The following is a 22,249-nucleotide window of genomic DNA, read 5'->3' as shown; positions in this document are numbered from 1 at the left end:
CAAAGCTGATTTTCAGAGGTTTCCCCTAGACTCGTTAATTGACTTCCTTCACTCCCATTAAACAGTCCTGGGGATGGAGGCAAAGGGGCCACTTTTCCCACTGATAATAAACACAACTCAGGGAGATGCAGAGGAAGATAATGTATTCTGTAACCATGTCATTTAATGCCTTCTAAACCTTTGCCCCTTTCAGAAAGGAAACAGTGGCTACCTCTATAATATCTGCTTCAGCTTTTCTTTACAATTTGTAATTGGTTTCCCACATGGAGTTTAAACTTTGCTTGCTACGTTGGTGCAGATGTGGCCAAGAACTTCTGATCTGTGAAGTTAATTAAAAGGCTCAATCTCAATTTTTAAAAAATGGTGACCCCAGACTCTATGTACTTGATTGGGGAATATGTGTGTAGATGCATGCATATGTATTCATGTATGAATATGCACACACGCTACATATGCATATACTGAGAGAAAAAAATAAATAGAAAGTGAGAGTTCCTGGAATAAAAGAAGTGAGAAAGTTATGAGAAGGGAGGGGAAGGGAATTAGCATTCATTAAGCTCCTACAATGAACCAGGCACCAGGAAAGAAGGTAATGGGGGGAATAAAGATGGAGGGATGCAGCTATCTGGATGTTGAAGAATGAACTTTCAAAAATCTCCTTCCCTAAAGGGAACTGCTATAAAAATGGATGCTGGCAGCCCATCAGGGAGTGCTTGTCAAGCCACTCAGAGGAGAACAGAAGGCTGTGGGGGCACTGATTTTGGCTTTGTCTCCCCTAGGTGCTGGGCTGCTGACTTGCCATGAGATGAGTTATCTTTGAAGTTCTGCTGAGCAATCTAGATAGTGTGACTTAAAAGTGCAAGTCCCTAAACAGAGTTCAGTTTCCCAGAATACAAATATTCAGAGAACCATATGAGGTCAGGAAAAACCAGCTCAAGAGATTGCCCTTTAAACTCTAGAGAATGCTAGTTGTCTCCATAATTAAAAGGATCCTAGATGGAAGGTTATATATTAGATATTTCTAGGTATTGGTATACTTTTTTGTGTTCAATTTTAAAAATTGGGGGTCCTTAAAATTTCTGCAATTGTATCTTCTGAGTCTTCTGATGAGCAGAGAGGTAAGAGTGACCTTGTAGAGTCCCTGGGTGGGTGGGAGCTGGGTTCAGGTCCAGCTGAGCTTGGGACATGACAAAGAGAATGAAAACAATAGCCATTTTACAGAACTTGAAGATAAGTCTTTGAAAACTATTTGGGAATTCCCAGCCAATTATACATTTGCTGAGATGTCTTTTTGGCTTTTTCCACTCCCACTGCCCCAATATCATATCAGATGTTCTCAGCATCATTAGACCTAGTATGGGAACCTGTCTACCTCCATTTGCATTTGGGGACAGATTGCAATCATTTCGTCCAATTCTATACATTTTCTATATCTATGATCCTTGTCATGTAACTTTGCAGTGCTCTCCACTGTGGGCTAATGACCTGCTCAGCCTTTTGACCCTGGGCTTAGCTATATGATTTCCTTTGTCTATAGGACATTTAGGAAATGTGATGCAAGTAAAGGCTTGAAATGGTCCTGTACACTGGGGTTTGTTCTTCTGCCAGGAGAAGAATGACAGATATGCAGGACTGGCTATGGTGTACCAGCCAAGCCTACTCTAGAACAGAGCCCCACCAAACTCAGTGAATCCGTCCAGTTAAGACAAGAAGAGCCACCCAGATCAACCCACGTGAAAAGAGATGAACCCTGTAAATGCAAGATAAACAAATGTGTATTGTTGAATGTCACTGGGATGCCTGTTACACAGCAAAAGCTAGCTGATACAAGTGTGACTTGATCCACACTCTTCTTGCCTGTCACAGTGATATTTCTAAAATGGAACTTCAATCATCCTGAAACTATTCTGCCTAAGATACGTCAGTGACTTCTGTTAGTGATGTTTTCCCAAATTCACATGTTGAATTCCTAACACCCAGTACCTCCAAATCTGACGATTTTGGAAATAGGGTCATTGAAAAATGTAATTAGTTAAGCCAAGACGAGGTAATACTGGAGTAGGGTGGGTCCCTATTCCGACTGGTATCCTTATAAAAAGGGGAAATTTAGAGACAGACATGCTCATAGGGAGAATGTCATGTGAACATGAAGGCAGAGATTAGGATGATGTATCTACAAGCCAAAGAACACTAAAGTTTGTCAGAAAATCACCAGAAGGTCAAAATTGAGGAATAGTACAGATTCTTCCTCACAAACTTTAGAAGCAGCTAATCCTGCCTATACTTTCATCTCAGACTTCTAGCCTCCAGAACCGTGTGCTGTGTGCTAAGTCACTTCAGTCGTGTCTGACTCTTTGTGACTCTGTGGACCATAGATCGCCCGGATCCTCTGTTCATGGGATTCTCCAGGCAAGAATACTGGAGTGGGTTGCCATGCTCTCCTTCAAGGGAGCCTCCCAACCCAGGGATGGAACCCGTGTCTCTTATGTCTCCTGTATTGGAAGGTGGGTTCTTCACCACCAGCACCACCTGGGACATAAGAATAACTTTCTGTTGTTTAAGCCACTCCTCATTGTCTTTAGGATAAAGTCTAAACTTCTTCATAAGGTATGAAAGTCCTTCCATAAGCTGGCCTCTGGCTGTGTCTGCGGTCTCTACCACACTATATTCCACTATAACTTCAGCCCTTCCCCATTCACCAGGCACTTAGAACTATTTAAAATGCTCAGTCAACTGTTTCAAAACTTTGGTCCATGATATTAATACAACCTTGGCCTCAAATATCCTTCCTACTACCCTCTCATCCCTCACCATTGCAAGCTCCAGATCAGGCTTATCATCTCTGGAAACTTTCTCTTCACTGTCCCAATCCTAACTATGGGAGGAGGCCCTATTGAATTTTCCTCAAACAACCTTTACAGATATTTCTATCACAGTACTTACCACACTGTGGATCATTAATTGCTCATTGCATATCTTGATCCTCCTCAACAGACTTGAAAATGAACCACATTAGGCAGGATCGTGTATTATCTGCCCTTTTATTCCTAGTACTTAGCATGGTGCTCGGCACAGAGTGGTTATGTGGCAAATGTTGGTGGAAGGAATCTTTGAGTGTTTATGTGCAAATATTGAAACAGATGTGTTCCTGGCATATGGGAGATACATTCTGCTTGTGCGACAACTGGCAGTTGAGTTTACTTGGAAGCAAAAGCACCCAATTAAAGACCAAACATTCCTGTCTTTCTTCTTCATTTCCTTTTCTCTATATAACTACCCAATCTTACATGCTTTACAATGCATTTAGATGTAAGTGACTGTGAATTATTACTGACTGTGGGCCTTTCATCTTCAAGACTGACAGTCTATGTTCCACATTTCTCAGGAGGGAAAGACTATTATATTTTTGCTTACCAAGAGAATTGTTAATAGTTATCCTGAAGGAAGAAAAAAAAAATCTATAAATATCCAACCTATAATGAAGCCTTAAGCTTGCTTTCTTCCTTTGCTAATGAAATTCTTTCCGAGTGCACTGCCAGAATTGCTCCGTAATCATTACACTGAGAAAAGAGACAAAGCCTGTAGTGAGTTTTTTCTTTTACCTGTTTAGTCCTCATTTTGGAATCCGATGACAGGTTGTTGTAGGTATAATGTGCCTGCGTGACTCCACAGAAGAGAACAGCGACTATCCCTGAAATTTAAAAACATACCAGTCAAAACCAATTTTCTTTCCCATCTAAGTCAAAGGGCAGAGCTATCCCAGTTAGAAAACAGACTTGGTGTCAGGAGAGTTAAAATGGCTAATAATTAGAATGATGAAACCTGGGTAAACCTTGCTCCTGCTTTAAACAGGGGACTTATAGGATTAAAGCTTAAAAAAAAAAAAAAAAAGGCATTAATAAGTAGATTCTTCCTGGGGATAAATTATTTTCTGGTCATGAGTTAGGAAAGTTATACTTGGAAACCCATGAACAAAAGACTGTGTAGTCGGTTCCAGGCCTCTCACAGCCAGTGCCAACTACTTTGCTGCATTTGAAATGCTGGCATATTTGCTGAGAACTTTGCTTTCCACTGTGTACCTTGAGGAGCCTGAGAAGTTCCTATCATACCGCAATTTAGTATTAACAACCATGAGTCATAAACCTAAGATGTCTACAAGGGTTCAGTTGCCTCTGCCAATGCTCCTCCTTGCCAAGCACAGAAAGAGGTCCTTGTTCGCCTCTATGTCTCCTTGGCAAAGCTGGGGACTTTGTCCTTCCACTGCTGGGTAATTTCATGAACACATTCAAGGCACACAATCCTTGAGGCAAGCTGGTCTGTTCTTGTGTGCTTCCTGTCCACAGTGGGCCCTCAGCTGCTTTTTGGCTGGTTGTAGGATTTATTTCATAAGCCATCATTACACCCAGCTTCAAATGCTGCATGAAGCCACACAGAGACTAGAAGCCATACATACACGGTTCCTGGGGAACAGAGGAGCAGCAACCATGGGACAAACGTGTTATTTGTCCCTGGGCTCTGTTATTCTCTGTTGTTGCCCCTAAGCTGGGGTGGGGAAGGCGGGTGGGGGCTGCTTCCTACCTTGGATTAAAGATTTGATTAATTATGGGAAATTGGGAGGGCTCTATAGGAGGGCTTTGGGAAAAACACAAGATGTAAGTATTCCTCAACTCAAACCAAGGGGATTGAACTGAATTTTAAACAGCAGAATCTTTCCCACTAAAAACACTCATAAATTAAATGCTGATGACTCTTAAGAGTATAGAGATATGTGAACTGAATATTGACATTTCAAATGAATCTGCGGTAAAGAATTTTAAAGAACCAAGCATATTTTTTGTATGTTGACTGTATGCTTCTATTTATATGTTTGTTATTTTGGGGGTTGGCTTTTGATAAAATATTGCTAAGACATATTTGTCTAATACATTTGCATCACTTATTTCCTTTTAATATTATGCTTCAAAATTTTAGACAAAAAGAATAAAAACAACCAGGAAATTTTGCCAAGTGATTTATATGCAGTAAGCATTTAAATAGATTTTTTTTTGGTAACTTCAGTTTTCTAGTCTCTCTTCAGAAATTCAAAGAAAAATGCCTATGAAATATTACATTTCACTCTTCACAGAATTTCTATTAAAAAACAAGCAGTGCCAGAGAAACTTTTAGGTACCGAAGTACTTCAAGGACTTTGAGGAACTAGGAGGATTGCCATGCATGTTGTTTTGGCATCAGATATTTTTCTTTCTTTATTTGAAAATGAAATGTATCTATCTCTGCTGATTCTGCAGTCTGTTGGAGGTTTTTCTGGGTGAGGTTTAGCTGACCTCTGCCTGTCATGGAAATGTTTTGACTGTATATTGATCTGCAGAGAAGTAGTGAGTGAAAAGGGAGGGGTGTGTGGATAGCTCACAAATACATTCTGAGAACATAAATAGGTAACAAAGGAAAAAAGATAAGGGGGCTAAGATTGGCCAAACCTTACTGTGAGCAAGGAACACACTAGTTTTATTTACATCATCTTATTTATTTCATCAATTTATTATCTCATAACAGACTTCTCATGACTTATCACCTCTTCCATCTTTCTTTCCCTTCTCAGTAACATCTCCATTCTTCTTGCTGCCCAGACTCTGAGAACACCCTTTACTTCTCCTCTCTCTGTATATCAACAGTGTTGTTGACTTGCCCTTCAAAAGTTACCTGTAATGCAATCACTTCTCAACCCAATCTCCACCTAATACCCGCTACCAAGCCACCATCATTTTCTGCCTAGATGACAGCAACAGCCTCCCACATGGCCCCTTGTCTCCCTGGCTGCCTCTGACACAGTCTGTCTTCAACCCAGCACTTTTAAGACAATTCAGATCATGTTGGTCCTCTGCTCTCAACTCTGCAATGGAACCCTGTGATGAACAGGCTCAGTAGGATCTAGTCCTACTTCCCAACCCCTCCCCACAGCTCCTGATCCCTCTTACTGGCTCCTCCTCTTGCCACTCAATGAATTCACTAAGCAGGCTCCATTGCAGGACCCTGGCACGTCCAGTTCCTGCTCTTTGAAAAGTTCTTCTCCAGATCTCTACATGCCTCCCTCCTTTCCTTAAGATGTTACATCATTGGACAGGTCTTTGCTGTGCACTCTGTAAAAATATCCCTCTTGTCATTCTCTACTTGCCTATTTTGATCTATTTTTTTTATATTATTTACTGCCCCCTAACATTTTATATATTTATTGGTTTATTTCCTGCCTTCCTGCACGGCAATGGAAAGCTCATTGAGTGCAGAGTGATTCACTGGTCCCCAACCATTAGAGCAATGGCAGGCACATGGTAGGTACTCCATGTATTTGTTGAATAACTAAATGAACATTCTTATCACCAGGTAACAAGAAACCAAAGTGATTTACTCAAGATCACCTTGAAAGTGGCAGAGCTGAGATTCAAAATTTCACAGAGCCCCTGTACTTTTCTGCCTGTATTTAGACCATCTGTGAATATTTTAAGGTAATCTTAAGCAATCTAAAAATATAATTTATGATGCCCCAGGGAAATAGAGATTTGATGATGAAGATTATATATCTGAGCTGGCTGGATATTCTCATTTTTTCTGTTCCCTTCACTTCCAGACCAGCCTCCTGGGACTCGCCCCTAGCCGAGAGGAAGGAGGAGCAACAGCCAGACAGTATCCTCTGAGGGCTGGGTCCCAGCTCCATGACACTTTCTTAGGAGTTTCTAGATTCTCTTCCCTTTGCTCCTCCTGTCTGAGGCATCATACTTGCTTCCTGCAATGACTACCTGTGCGTTGCTTCAGTGACCCCCTTTTCACTTTTGCAGCTATCTTCTGTGTATCCAATTTCCTGCATTAAACTCTGTTAATAGCCAGCTAATTTCTCTTTTCCTGACTGAACCCCGACCAGGACTCTCTTGTGGGTTCCTTCTATTCTAAACTTTTGATGGTTCTCTGAAGGTGTGTCATCTGAAAATAAGATTCAACCTCTATTCTCTTTATTATAACTGGGACAATGGGAGATGCCAGCCGCACATGAGATCCTGTGCCAAATCCCTGGGGACTGGGCTCAGGCTTATTTCAATCTGACCTGTGATTGGAATTTTTTTTCTAGTTTGAGCCACTAGATTGGAGCAAGTGGTTTGGGGATAGGAGTAAGTTAACTTGGACATATGTTTTCTGATTCTCCATCACATGATTTTTCAAAATATGAGAACTGTCCTACAATGGAGTGACTGCCTTGAAGTGTGACAAGTTCCCTATCATTTGAAATGTATGAGCTGAATGATCATCTGCCAGAGCTGTTATAGAATTTTTTACATAAAGTGTTGTAGAAATTTGGATATCCTACAGTTCTGTGGATCTGTCATTTTCTTATATACTATTTTATTAATTCAGTAGGATTAATACCTCAATTAATTTTTTGTTTGTTTTTAAGTTCAGGTCAAGACAATAATACTGGTTCTAAAGGAAAAATTTAGATACTTTGAATACAGGCAGCCTGACTTTCTCAAAAAGTAAAGACAAGATAAACTTAGAGACTTTCAAATATTCTTTCAAATTTAGACAGACAGCTACTCTAAAATAAAAATTTTAAACATATCACTAGCATACCTTCAATTTTTTGAAGGTATGAAAAAACCTAAATTTTTTCAAATAAGCTATGAAGTTTAAAGATGAACTCAGGATGTCTCCTCTGTGTCGAAAATGTTTCTAAATCTCTAGAACACAAACTTTCAGGTCAGAGAGCTCTGAAAAGGGCGAACCCCAGTGGCTGTGTGGAAGGGACATACACGGCTCACTTCAGAGGAACCCGCTTCCTTTTTTCCCTCTTACCTCTGCTCCTCACCCCTCTGTGTTGCTTGTCACTCCAAGATAAGCTTAATTCACAGCTTATCCTGCTCACCACCCAGCACATCAGAAGCACTTGACCCCACCTGGCTGTGGGTCAACTGTGGTCCAAGAGTCCGCATTAGGCAAGAGAAGTTTCAGAACTTTACCCTAATGCCACTGGACTATTAATGAACATTCAGACTATCTGGGAACCTTGTTAAATACAGATTCTACTTCCCTAGGTTTGGAGTGAAGATTCAGGATCTCGAAGCCCAAGAATCTGCATTTATATGACCGTTCATTGTATAAATGGGATGTCCATGCTACTGGTCTTTTATCATCCCACTTTGAGACAAATCTCTGCTGACCAACACTTTGGTATTAGTGTCAACTCTCCTTTGCTGTGCTTTGGCCTTGAATGTGTATGGTCCTTAAAAGAGAGACTTGTGCCTAATATTGCTCTTTTAGCAACTTGGAACAATTACAAGGTTGCTCCAAAGAAGAAATACGTTTTTTAATTGCCTTTTTTTTCATTTTTCATTTACAAAGTTTGTAAATTGCTTTTGCTAGCTATAAAAACATGTTTTTAAATTATATTTTTGCATCTTATTCCCTGTTTTTCTTTCTGTAACTTTATATTAATAGTATTAACAAGATTCTATGAAGTAATTTTAGCTTCATGGAACAATTGTCCATTAAGAACATTTAAGAAATCATAATTTCTCAGCAACTTTGGGATGTAAAATAAATTACTCACATGGAATAAAACTGATGATATATTTTACTATCAAATAGCTCAATAAATTCTCCAAAAAACAAACAAACAAACAAACGAACAAAGCATATCCATTGACCACAATATTATAAAACTGGAAATTAACAAATAGCATAGTTGCATAAATGTATCCATCAGGGATTTTTAATTGTATTCTTAAACAAAATTGGATTTGCGGATGAAGTCAAAGTTGAATTTTTAGCTTATGTACAAATAAGTGTAAGGTAAACATTTTTTTCCCCCCAAGAATCAACAGGATAAAACCAAAGCGTTATTCAGAGGAAACATTATAGTCTTATATGCATCCTGTTTAGAAAAAAAAAAATTTGAAAAAAAAATGGACTATTTACCTCAAGAATCTAGACAAAAGACATAAAAACAGACCCTAAAACAGTAGAATTAAAAACTAAATAAACAAAAATGAAAAAATATAGCCAAAGAGAACATTCTAAAAATAGTAGATTTGGTTAGTAAAATGAAGAGTTATAAAGTGACAGTGTGGCCCATGCCTCTCAGACCCTCACGTGTCTATCTGCTCCAGGATTCTCTATCTGCTCCAGGATTCTGTTCTCTGACCAGACCCATATACAGCGGGTGATGTTGGCCAAGGGCTTCAGGCACCCAAGACAATTTTCACATTTGGATAGTACCTGTCCACCTGTCTCACAGGTCTCTTCTGAGTATAAAGTGATATGATGGATTTTAAAATGATTTGTAACCTAAATACCAATACATAATCATAAGGTTTTGCTCTAATTACTAGAAGTAGGTGAAAGGAAGATGACACGAAAAAGAGAAATAACTCAGAAAAACACATTCCAGGTATAACCACAATATTTCCTATTCAGCCAGTGGCTAGGGGAAGAAACAGAAAGCATCTAGTACATCTCACACATTTTATGTCTTTAATCATTACCTGTTGCCTTCTCTCCCACATTATCTCCTGCATCAAGAAGCAGGTAGAAATGTACTCCTCACTCCTAGTAACCCAGTCAGTTCAGTCACTCACTCATCCGACTCTGCAACCCCATGGACTGCAGCACACCAGGCCTGCCTGTCCATCACCAACTCCCAGAGTTTACTCAAATTCATGTCCATCAAGTTGGTGATGCCATCCATCCATCTCATCCTCTGTCGTCCCCTTCTCCTCCTGCCTTCAATCTTTCTCAGCATCAGGGTCTTTTCAAATGAGTCAGTTCTTCGCATCAGATGGCCAAAGTATTGGAGTTCCAGCTTCAGCATCAGTCCTTCCAATGAATATTCAGGACTGATTTCCTTTAGGATGGACTGGTTGGATCTCCTTGCAGTCCAAGGGACTCTCAAGAGTCTTCTCCAACACCACAGTTGGAGAAGAGCATCACTTCTTCAGCACTAAGCTTTCTTTAAAGTCCAATTCTCACATCCATACATGACTATTGGAAAAACCACAGCTTTGACTAGATGGACCTTGGTTGGCAAAGTAATGTCTCTGCTCTTTAATATGCTGTCTAGGTTGGTCATAACTTTCCTTCCAAGGAGTAAGCGTCTTTTAATTTCATGGTTGCAGTCACCATCTGCAGTGATTTTGGAGCCCAAAAGAATAAAGTCTGTCACTGTTTCTACTGTTTCCCCATCTATTTCCCATGAAGTGATGGGACCAGATGCCATGATCTTAGTTTTCTGAATGTTGAGCTTTAACTTTTTCGCTCTCCTCTTTCACTTTCATCAAAAGGCTCTATAGTTCTTCTTGGCTTTCTGCTATAAGGTTGGTGTCATCTGCATATCTGAGGTTATAGATATTTCTCCCAGCAATCTTTATTCCAGCTTGTGCTTCATCCAGCCCAATGTTTCTCATGATGTACTCTGCATATAAGTTAAATAAGCAGGATGACAATATATAGCCTCGATGTACTCCATTCCCTATTTGGAACCAGTCTGTTGTTCCATGTCTAGTACTAACTGTTGCTTCTTGATCTGCATACAGATTTCTCAGGAGGCAGGTCAGGTGGTCTGGTATTCTCATCTCTTGAAGAATTTTCCAGTTTGTGGTGATCCACACAATCAGCGACTTTGGCATAGTCAATAAAGCAAAAATAGATTGTCTTTCTGGAACCAGTTCATGTACTGTTGAAGCCTGGCTTGGAAATTTTGAGCATTACTTTACTAGCATGTGAGATAACAGCAATTTTGCAGTAGCTGGAGCATTCTTTGGCATTACCTTTCTTTGGGATTGGAATGAAAACTGACCTTTTCCAGTCCTGTGGCCACTGCTGAATTTTCCAAATTTGCTGGCATATTGAGTGCAGCACTTTCATAGCATCATCTTTTAGGATTTGAAATAGCTCAACTGGAATTCCATCACCTCCACTAGCTTTGTTTGTAGTGATGCTTCCTAAGACCCACTTGACTTAGCATTCCAGAATGTCCGGCTCTAGGTGAGTGATCACACCATCATGATTATCTGGGTTGTGAAGATCTTTTTTGTACAGTTCTGTGTATTCTTGCCACCTTTTCTTAGTATCTTTTGCTTCTGTTAGGTCCATACCATTTCTGTCCTTTATCGAGCCCATCTTTGCATGAAATGTTCCCTTGGTATCTCTAATTTTCTTGAAGAGATCTCTAGTCTTGTAACTCAAACTTAGACAATTCTCAGTAGCACTACAGTTAAGGTACTAGATTTTTGCAAGTTAACTTGTCATTGTTTACTTGCTAAGTTGTATCTGACTCTTGCAATCCCATGTCCATGGCATTTCCCAGGCAAGAATACTGGAGTGAGCAGCCATTTCCTTCTCCAGGGATCTTCCTGACCCAGGGATGGAACCTGCATCACGTACACTGGAGGGCAGATTCTTTACCACTGAGATACCAGGGAAGCCCATGAGTTCGCTTGGGTACTGGCTATCCATCCATTCAAATGCTATCCATCTGCTGGGAAATGCCAGAATGAATGAACCCAATCCTAGACCTCAACTACCTTTATGTCTCCTAGCAGAGACAACATGTACACAGACACATCTAATAGCAGGTAGAATGCAGTAAGTGATAATAAAATAGGAATTCTGGGAGGCAGTGACTTCTTTTGGGCTGGGGAAGGTAGAAGAGAGATGAAGAAAGTTTTCCTAAAGGATGCAGAGGCATTTAGGTCTTGAATAAGAACATTGGGGAGGGTGTAGAATCAGTGGTAGGGAATTCAATGTGAGTGAGGGGAGACAGCCAGGAGACTGTGTGGACTACACATGAACAGGCAGCTTACTTGCACACTTTGGGTTTGAATCTGTTTATAGGTTAGGCAATAAATACACATTGAATTAATTCATCATAGTTTTTCTAAATACAAAATTTAAAAGAAACAATTAATATGTTCTATGTTTAAAATGGTCAAGGTAGGGACTTCCCTGGTGGTCGGTCCAGTGGTTAAGAATTTGCCTTGCAGTACAGGGGACATGAGTACAATCCCTGGTCAATGAACCAGGATCCCACATGCTGAGGAAAAGCGAGGCCTGTGCACCACAACTACAGTCCGTGCGCCACAACAGAGGATCCCCATGCTAAAACTAAGACCTGACACAGCCAAATAAATACTTTTTAAAAATGGTCAAGCTAATTATTACAAGTACGAAAGCATTTCTCTTATATGTTTTATTACTGCTAGTATTCACAAAATAGAATTATGAAGCACCAAGTATGACAATCTTCTGTTGGCAAAACATTACTTCATTTTCTTTCCCAGCAGATGTAAAATCTGATCATTCTGTTTCCATCTTTTCTGAAAAACAAGTGGTCCTTAATGCAACTGCTGGGTTGCATGTCTAAAGTCTTGGTTTCAACTTGTATTTATGGGATCCCGTGGCAATGACAAATAGAACTAAGTACATACATCCAGGTCCATGGGGAGTGGAGCATGCTCAAAAGTATCTGAGAACTAAAATAAATAAGGAGCTCTGAAAGAAATCAAGAAATGACTTAGAGAAAATAATGATAAGAGTTTCTGACTCATGCGTGTGCTCAAAATTGCCTTTCAGTTTGCATAGTGAGTTTTCAGTGGTGGGCAAGCTCCCTGAAGAGCTGTCTGCAAGGACTCATTTCTGCAATTTTGAGCAAGGACTAGAACCAATACTTTATGACACTAACTAAAAGAGCTGTTTGAGAAACCACAAAGAGGTACACAGTTAAATTCAAATTACTGGCAAGCAAAGAAGTTTAGGAAACAGCAGGAGGAGGTCCATAATTCTTTGGGAAGAATGATGATTCTGCTGGCAAGTAAGTTCTTTCTAGAGAGATCAGTTTTGAGAGGACAATTAATTCCTTTTGGTTAACAGAACACCATTTACACTGTTCTCTGTGATTCCCTCTTTTGGACCCTGTCAGGGAGCATTAGTGTTATATACATACACACACACACATGTATGTACAAACATATGTTTACATGATATGAAGTTTCATTGTGTCATTGCAAATTATGTAAGAGAAAATGTACTACAATCGGTGCCAGGAGACCTGGGATCTACTTGGCATAGTCCAGATACCTAACTAGCTGAATGACTAGAGCAATTCAAATTCATTGCCTTGTCCATTGTTTTCAGTGAATTAAAAAAAGATGGTCTGCATAAGTGTTCTTTAAATTTGGGTATATAAGAAACCCACAGAAGGTTAGGAGAAAATATAACTTCATAATTACTAATTAGAACATCTGTGTATTGTATTTTTAAAATTTAATTAATTTATTTTAATTAGAGGTTAATTACTTTATAATATTGTAGTGGTTTTTGCCATACATTGACATGAATCAGCCATGGGTGTACATGTGTTTCCCATCCTGAACCCTCTTCCCACGTCTATATATTTTAAACTATATAAGTGCCCTTGAGGACAAAAATATGCTGTGTGCAGATAAGGGCATGATAAACTATTTTTTTTTTTCCAATAAGGATCAAGAAAGTATATGAAAGTGAAAGTTGCTCATTTGTGTCCAACTCTTTGTGACCATGGAATTCTCCAGGCCACAACACTGGAGTGGGTAGGATCAAGAAATTCTGGTAAATACTGCTCTAGATGATCCCTAAGCACTTTCCTATCTTAAACATCTATGACCTGAATTATTGTTTTTACATTTGCTTCAAGGACTGCTTACTGAAATTCCCCCAAACACAAATCAGTCCCCTCGTGAGAGTGCTTTCATAAGTCCAGTTTGTTCCTAAGTCCAACGAAGTTAGCCAGGTACCCAACTAATACGACTGGCTATATAGTATTGTACTGTAATAAGTTTCTAATACTTTCCACACAAATAATACATAAGCAAACACAAAAAATAAAGCAAACATTTTTAATCTTACAGCACAGTACCCTGAAAAGCACAGTAGTACCAGCTACATCATTGCTGCTTTTATACTTGCCTCTGGACATCGTGGGCTTGAAATAAAGATACGGTACTACTCTACCCTGTATAGTACTAGACAGTAAGGTACACAAAAGCACAAGGATGCATACATGTGACAATGCATGCCAGGTACCTGAGCTAACTTACATGACTGGACATCTGAACACGTTTACATCTTTGAAAGCTTGAAACGTGAAGCTCTGTATGTAGGGGACTTACTGTATACGGAACTGAACAATTACATGGGGCCACCACAGCTTCCAATGGGCTTCCTGACAACTAAATTACTAGTGTCCCTTCTTGACCTGGACCTTCTCAAAGGCTGGGTCTATCGTGTCCCTCTTTGCATTGCCCCCAACCCTATAACAGTACCCAGCAGACACTCAAAGGCAGGTCTGTCAAAGGAATAAATCTCTATTTCAAGAAATATTTATCTGCTCTAAAAAGAGAAAGCAGGAGAAATTATTTTTGATCCTCACATACAAATAGACATTTATCTGGATTTATTAGTGGCAGAGTCTATTTTCTTCTAATATTTAAATCTTCTTATTCAAGACTATTGTCACCTATATATAGTCTCTGCTGCTGATAACATTATTCAGTAGTTCTTTTCTCATTAAAAGTTGATGAAGCCTTCAGATACAGAAGCTGAAAAATAAACATCTGTCACATGGAGCATGATTTTCTTTGACATTAAATGAAGACTTGAGGGGTTTCTAAGACTGGAGAATATTGCGTTTTTGGACAGGAAATATTGATTATATCATCAGAACACAGAAAGAGAACAAGTGAGAAAGAAAAACTCTGACTTGCTCTCAGACGGCACTCTGAGGGGTTTTAAGGTTGATGGGCTATTTTTCCATGCCACACTTTTATTTATTTTTGATCTAGTAAAAAGAGACATTTCTGACAGTTTTCCTACACCACTGCTGAACATGAACTTAGAATTGAAAAGTCAAAGATTTAACAAGATGGAAATCTCCTTTAGGGAATATGAAGGATTCCAAATTTGCCAAGAGTACAATTACGGTCTAATTCACCATATTGCGCAATGCTACAGTTGGCAGATGAAACATGAGTCTATGGGATATAAGAATATCAATATAGAAAACACCACAAATTATGTTCTTATTTCTAGATCCTCCAATGCATTCAAGATTACTTTCCGTCCATGTTGCAAGGTTTATAAATTTCCATTTAAAACAAACAAAAATTCCTTCAACAATGTAGTAATGAGTACTTAGGCAAATTAATTTGAGGTCCAGAGTGAAGAAAAACACCCTTTTACTTAGATCCCTGACTTCCCACCTTAATGTTGGTGTTGTCAGGCTTACTGCTTTTCAGTTCTCATTTCCTTGGAGTCAGCTAATACATGGACATACCAGTGTCACCTAAGGCTCCAGTAAGTAGCCTCATTCCAGGTGTCTACACTCAATGGCCTTTATGTGTGGAGGTTCCACACTTGCATAGAGCCCAGATTTTTGAATGAACTAATTTTTGTGTCTCCCTCTACGACATGTATTCATTCACTTATATACCCCATTTTGCTGAAATGAGCCATTGATCCATTTGATATAATTCCCAGTATCCTCGACTCCTCTTTCTCCTTCACCTGTATGTTAATTATTTGTGCCATCTATCTTCGGACAAATTTTTACACGCTTGGGCAGAACATGAGCAACAGAGAAAGAGGTTTCTTTTTTCCCTGTGCCTGCTGGCACCATGAGGAGATGTTAAATAATGACGGAAAATATTTACAGTGAAGAAAACAGAGGTAAGTTTGTTCACTATTCAAGTTACATGTGCAAAGTCGTTTGCATACTGAAACCAGGAGCCATTTGGTTCAAGAAAGTGCAGGTGTGAGTTAATGAGATCTTATGCGAGGAGATATACTTTACACCTGTGTTTATTGAGATGGTGTCATTGAGTGTTCACTCTCAGTTCAGCGAGCTGGTTAACAAACCCCCTTGAGAATTTTGGGTGTCTATTGCTGCAGTTTGAATGCCTAATAAATAGTCTGAGCCTCCGGCTTTATTTTTTGGCTTGGAAAACACTCAATACACCTCATTTATTGTTGAATTGTTGGCTAATAAGTTGGACTCATATGGTCCTGTCAATATGAAAGCAAGAACAGTTTGAAGCTGAGGTGTCAGCCAATGACATGTATTTAGAAGCTAAAACTGGCCAGACTTGATTTGAGAAACAAGGCAAACTAAGTTCTCTCCCGGGAATTTACTTACTGAGATCTAGAAATGTATTTCCCATCCAGTCATGCAATGCGTTCAGTGGCAGGACAAATGGAACACATTCACCTCTGAACTAGAAGCCTTCTTAAGAGTTTCAGACAAGCTTTTGCCAAGCTGAGAGATGATGGAGATGAGAAGTAATGAGCCGGCTTACTTACTCAGACCAAGTAAAGTTGCAACATGCCCAGTAATAGTCATTTCATTTGGAAATCTTCCCTCCTTGTCTATTAAAAAAAAAAAAGAAAGAAAGACTTTCCCAGGTTCTGCTTTTCCTGACTACTTACTCTCCAAAAGCTTTTCAAGAGCTGACCTGACAGATAAGCAGGACCCAAGCTTTCAAGTGTCAGCTTTTCCTTATCATGACAATGTAATTAGGCCCTTGTCATTTGAAACCAATGGGAGAACAAACCTCGGTGATGGGATTGGAATGAATTAACTTTTTCTGTTGCCCCTGATGCTTGTGTGTGCTGAGTGCTCTCTCTCAGACATCTTGGTCAATTCCTCAGTAAATGGGCCAGGGAGTCACTCGTTTTTACTCTTCTATGTTCAAAAAATTTTTTTCAGTCTTTTACTCTCTAGAACAAGACTATAAAGCCCAATAGCATTGGTTAGTAATCAGGGCTGTTTTTTCTTTCTTTTGGATTTTTACATGTTTATTTTCTTAGATGGAAACCATCTTAACCCGAGTAAATGATGGGTTATACTGTTTAACTTTCTATACGAGAAAGTGAGGAATGCCAACCGTCTCCCTCCTCCCTCTTCACTTCCAGCAGACATAAAATGTGCCCCAGGAACCTAAAAATGGAAGCTGCCTTTATTACAGCAGTGCCTGGAAGCAGAGAAATCATTAGACACAGTGCCAATGTTGCCATTAGAAATCTTACTCTTCCAGCATTTAATGACAGTCCCTGAAAGTTTGCTTCTGGCAAAAACCTGACCCCCAAAGTCTCAGCTGGGAAACAGATTATAAAAATGAATTTTCAAACAACCTGTCCAGCTGTGCTTTTCGGTTATCTTTATAAACTGAAAAAGTGGCTTCTGTGACAGGATTCAATTCCACCAGAGATTATGCTATAAATAATACTGCTGAATTATTTCCCATATTCAATTTAGAATAATGACTCAGTAACCTGATGACTTTTAAAAACTTGGCCGAGAAAAATTCTACTTGATCAGAATTTAGGTATGCATATGTACCAGGTACCTCATAGAGAGGGTCCCATGGGTCCTGTATTTACTCAAAAGCCACATTCTGTGTGTATGTGTGCAATGTCCTTCCACTACAAAATGATAAAATCCTTTTACCTCAGCAATAAAGAAAACTGACATACCAATTAATAGGGTGACTTCTTCCAATCCTTCCGCAAATTAGCAGAAGAGTTAGAAATCTGAGACCCCTCAGTAGCTGATTTTGTAATCAGGGCAGACACTTGTACATACGTTCTCTTCCTTCTCTGCTGTCCCAGCTTGTGGCTTGTGAAGACTCCTTAAATTCCGTTTCTATCTACACACCCTCATCTTCCAGAAAGACTTCTCACTAGCATTTGACATTCTGCCCAGTCTTCCTACATAAAACTTTTCTCAGACTGCGCTTGTATATTTCCAATAGCAGAGTATCAGACCTCTGGGTAATAGAAATGCCAACCTTCATTTGCATGTCTAAAAGCCACTTGTTGCCATAAAACTAAGTTCTTCTATGTGACGACTGAACATTTGCAGGTGCAATTTCCAAGAGACTGAGACGAGGCGGCTGCAAATGTAGCCCTTGAAGCAAAAGATGATCAAAATAAATCAAATGATCATCATCAAATTAGTAACAACTGAAAGTGAAAGCAGAAAATTGTGGTAATGAGTGAGCCCCCCACACACACACTGAAGTGTTCATAATGAATCTTACAAGGAGATGAATTCAAAAAGAATAATGAACACTGTGAAAACTGTCTTTGTGAGCTTGATTCCTTTTGTTTGTGTATCACCATGCACCTGGCATAAGACAGTCCAAGCATCTAAGCCTAGAGGCTGTGCTGTCCTTGAGCCTCTTTTCCCTTCTGAAGTGTCACCAAGTTATACAGCTTATTTTGTTGAAATACCCTCATGGATTATTTCTTCCCTTGTACTATTTAGATTTCTCTGTTTGCAAGCAGTGAAAACTAATTCTGGCAACTGTGATCAGAAGGGAATTTATTGGAGGGGAGAAGCATAAAGGCAGCTCCAGGGATCTATGGCAAGAATAGAGATTCCCAACAGGGTTTTTCTGTTGGAAAGTCCGGGTGCCAACAGTTACACATCCTTCTAACTTCCTCCTAAAGGTTCACACCCCCAGGAAGGAGTGTCTGGTTGACCTTGCTTCAGATGCCCCCTTTCTCTTTGGCAGGTGAGGATGGGGTACCTTGGTTAACAAGATGGTATCTGATGGAGAAAGGTAGTTCACTCAGTAACATCAGGATGCTTCTACCAGTGAAAGTGAGAATGGATGCTGGGTAGCCAAAGCCAACATATGCCCACCATATTCTTGTAGACTAGGCTCTTGTTTCCCTGGGTCTACATGTCTCCATTTTCAGTTAAGAGTTAGAGAAATGAAATTGCAGCTTAATGTAATTTATGATACACCCTTTAGTTGATGTATGAAAGTGCTCTGAAATACCTTGACCAGTGGTCATAAAGAATTCATAAGAATGTTATCAGGGACTTCCCTGGTTGTAAAGTGGATAAGAATCCGCTTGCCAATGTAGTGGACACAAGCTTGATCCCTGGTCTGGGAAGATTCCAGATGTTGTGAAGCAACAAAGCCCATGTGCTACAACTACTGAGCCCATGCTCTAGACCCCATGGGCCACAACTCCTGAAGCCCGTGCACCTAGAGAAATGAGAAACCTGTGCACCGCAACACAGAGAAGCCCTTGCTCACCACAACTAGAGAAAGCTGTGTGCAGCAATGCACCCAGTGCAACGCTAAATAAATAATACAGAAAAAGAAAAGACTATTATCAGGGATAAGGCAGTCACTAACTTAAGACACAGTCTGTTACTCACATTTTAGAAATTTTTCCTTTTGTTGAGCTAAAATCATTCATTCCATTGCTCAAAAGATATTGACTGCCTAGAATGCTTCAGCCACACTGCTGGTGCTGATATAGCTCTCATGAACCTGATAGTCTAATATAACTTTGGCCCATCAATCCTAATTCTACACATCAGCTCAGGTTCTATATTTCAGAGCTGCAGATAGTAAATCAAATAGCATAGTGAGGTCTAGATGCATATAAACGATAGCCATGCAGAAACTATCATATAAGAAGTTTCCATTCATCATAGTATGCCAAAAATATAAAATAGCTTAAAAAGTACTTAACAAGAAATTTGTAGGTCTAATGCGAAGACAACTATAAAAATTTACTAAGGGCCATAAAAGATGACTTGAATAAATGGAGAGACATAACATATTCCTCTGTGGGAAGACTCAACATTGTAAAAACATCACTCCTCCTCAAATTAAACTAAAAATTTAATACAACCCTAACCATAGTCCTAAAGTTATTTTCTGCTTGAGACATAATGTTATTTTCAAGTGATTCTGGAATATAAACATGTGAGTATAGCAAAGAAGCTCTTAAAAATGGGGGAGGGGAATGAGAAATGGATCTATTAACCATTAAAATGAACCATGGAGCTGAAATGATGAAAGCAGTGAAGACTAAAAGCTCAGTGGAATAACAGAAAGCCAGAACATATATACACATATATGTACCTACATACATGGACATTATGTTAAAAATTCATAGGTTAAGGTTGAAAGGTATTAGGATGAGTGAATAACAATCTAGGAAGAAAATCAAATCCTTGCTATATCTCACACCTCATATTCCTCACATCAAAACAAGTTCCAGTTTGGATTCTAATGTGTAAAAAACCAGACACATATTAAAATAAAATAAAAATAAAGTAAAAATTATTATTAATAATATTGGGCTTCTTAAGCAGAAATTATATCTCTGGTGGCTCAGTGGTACAGAATTTCCCTGCCAATGCAGGAGATGCAGGTTTGACCCCTGGGTCAGGAAGATCCCTGGAGAAGTAAATGGCAACCCACTCCAGTATTCTTGCCTGGAGAATTTCATGGACAGAGGCGCCTGGAGGGCTACAGTCCATGGGGTTGCAAAAGAGTCAGACACAGCTTAGTGACTAAACAACAACAAAGAGCAGAAATTAATAAAACTTGGAACTTTCTAAGGAAAGAAAAAATTAACCATATGAACCTTCAAAATGTCTAAACCAAACTTTTCCCTTATGTAAAACAAACAAAATACAATATATTTAAAAGACAAAACCATGAATGGAGGGCATTTGTAGCCTACCAGATAGTCAACAGTTAATATTTTTGACTCAATAAAGAGCCTCTAAAATTTGTGACAAAGATAAACACTTCAGTAGAAAAAAAAGGACAAAGGGCATAAACAGGTAGTTCACCAAGGGAGGAATATAAATTGCCAATGATGACATATAATTAAAGTCCTTTCCTCAGTGAAAATATATAAATTTAAATCAGAATGAAATGGAGGTTGATTATCAAATTAGCAGGAGGGAATATGAGTTCAGGGGGTGAAGATGTGAGTGAATGAGCTCTCTCTTACATTGTTGGTGAAAGTATAAAGGAATACAAATTTTCTGAAGGATAACTTGGATGTATTTTTCCAAGACATTAAAATTTTAGCATTTTCATTAACCCAGGATTTTTATTTTTAGGTAGTTATATAAATAGAAGTTTATATATCAAGCTAAAAGGATGATCACAGCAATCATATTAATAATGTTGAAAACTATAAATGATCAAAAGGTTGATATAATAAATTATAGCAAGTTAATATGTTATAGTGGGGCTTCCATGGTGGGTCAGAAGGTAAAAAATCTGCCTGCAATGCAGAAGATCCTGGTTTAAGTTTGGGAAGATCTCCTGGAAAAAAGAATGGCTACCCACTCCAGTATTTTTGTCTGGAGAATTCCATGGACTGAGGAGCCTGACAGGTACAGTGCATGAGGTCTTAAAGAGTCAGACACAACTGAGTGACTAACACTTTCAGTATAATACTAGGCAGCCATAAAAAATAATATAGAAGAATATTTAACATCATGAAAATATTCACTATAAAATTGTCAAGTGAAAAAAAATCATTATTTAAAAATAAAAATATAGTTAGATACACATATTGTGTGCATGCTCAGTTGTGTCCAAGTCTTTGTGACTCCAGGGACTGTAGCCCACTAGGCTCCTCTGTCCATGGGATTTCCCAGGCAAGAATACTGGAGTGGGTTGCTATTTCCTTCACCAGGGGCTCTTCCTGACCCAGGGACGGAACCCATGTCTCCTGCATTGGCATAGCATAGCATAGATGAATTCAGACAGATACTAACAATAGTTATTAATAGGCAGTCAGAATACTGCTGCTGCTGCTAAGTCGCTTCAGTCGTGTCTGACTCTGTGCGACCCCATAGATGGCAGCCCACCAGGATCCCCCTTCCCTGGGATTCTCCAAGCAAGAACACTGGAATGGGTTGCCATTTCCTTCTCCAATGCATGAAAGCGAAAAGTGAAAATGAAGTCACTCAGTCCTGCCCGACTCTTAGCGACCCCATGGACTGCAGCCCACCAGGCTCCTCTGTCCATGGGATTTTCCAGGCAAGAGTACTGGAGTGGGGTGCCATTGCCTTCTCCAGTGAGAATACAGGTAACTCTAATTTTATTTCCTTCAGTAAATCTACATTTTCCAAATTTTCTACAAGAAAAATGCCTTATCTTTGTAGTAAGAAAAGATTTTTAAAAATATTATTCTGTTTAAAGCAACAGAAATCCTTTCCCCTGCCCCCAAATGAAATCTTAGATGAAAATTCAATCTGTGGAACCAATAAAAGGGGTGAAGTGGGGGTGCTCACTTGATTGGCATTCTCTAGCCCCCACCTAGCAATGGCAGGATTGGGGGAATTCTGCTGAGAAACTATTGTGTGTAAGCACCATTTCAAGGACATACATGAGGTATTCTT

At 39.3% G+C, this 22,249-nt stretch overlaps 1 protein-coding gene across 4 annotated transcripts in view; it reads right to left on the bottom strand.

Moving 5' to 3' along the window:
• Positions 1-22,249, bottom strand: part of SLC9A9 (solute carrier family 9 member A9) — a 663,806-nt gene that overhangs the window by 320,395 nt on the left and 321,162 nt on the right. For all 4 annotated transcript variants that reach the window (XR_011561320.1, XM_070770059.1, XM_070770128.1 and 1 more), the window contains one exon: positions 3,603-3,691. Coding sequence is in view for 3 of the 4 variants with exons in the window: in XM_070770059.1 (XP_070626160.1) it covers positions 3,603-3,691 (89 nt within the window). In the remaining variant the exon portion in view is untranslated. The remainder of the gene's footprint in view (positions 1-3,602; positions 3,692-22,249) is intronic.

This window comes from Bos indicus, chromosome 1, assembly GCF_029378745.1.
Source record: "Bos indicus isolate NIAB-ARS_2022 breed Sahiwal x Tharparkar chromosome 1, NIAB-ARS_B.indTharparkar_mat_pri_1.0, whole genome shotgun sequence".
NCBI classification, from domain to species: domain Eukaryota; kingdom Metazoa; phylum Chordata; class Mammalia; order Artiodactyla; family Bovidae; genus Bos; species Bos indicus.
Note: the sequence above shows the minus strand (reverse complement) of the source record. Positions and strands in the feature narration are given on the sequence as shown.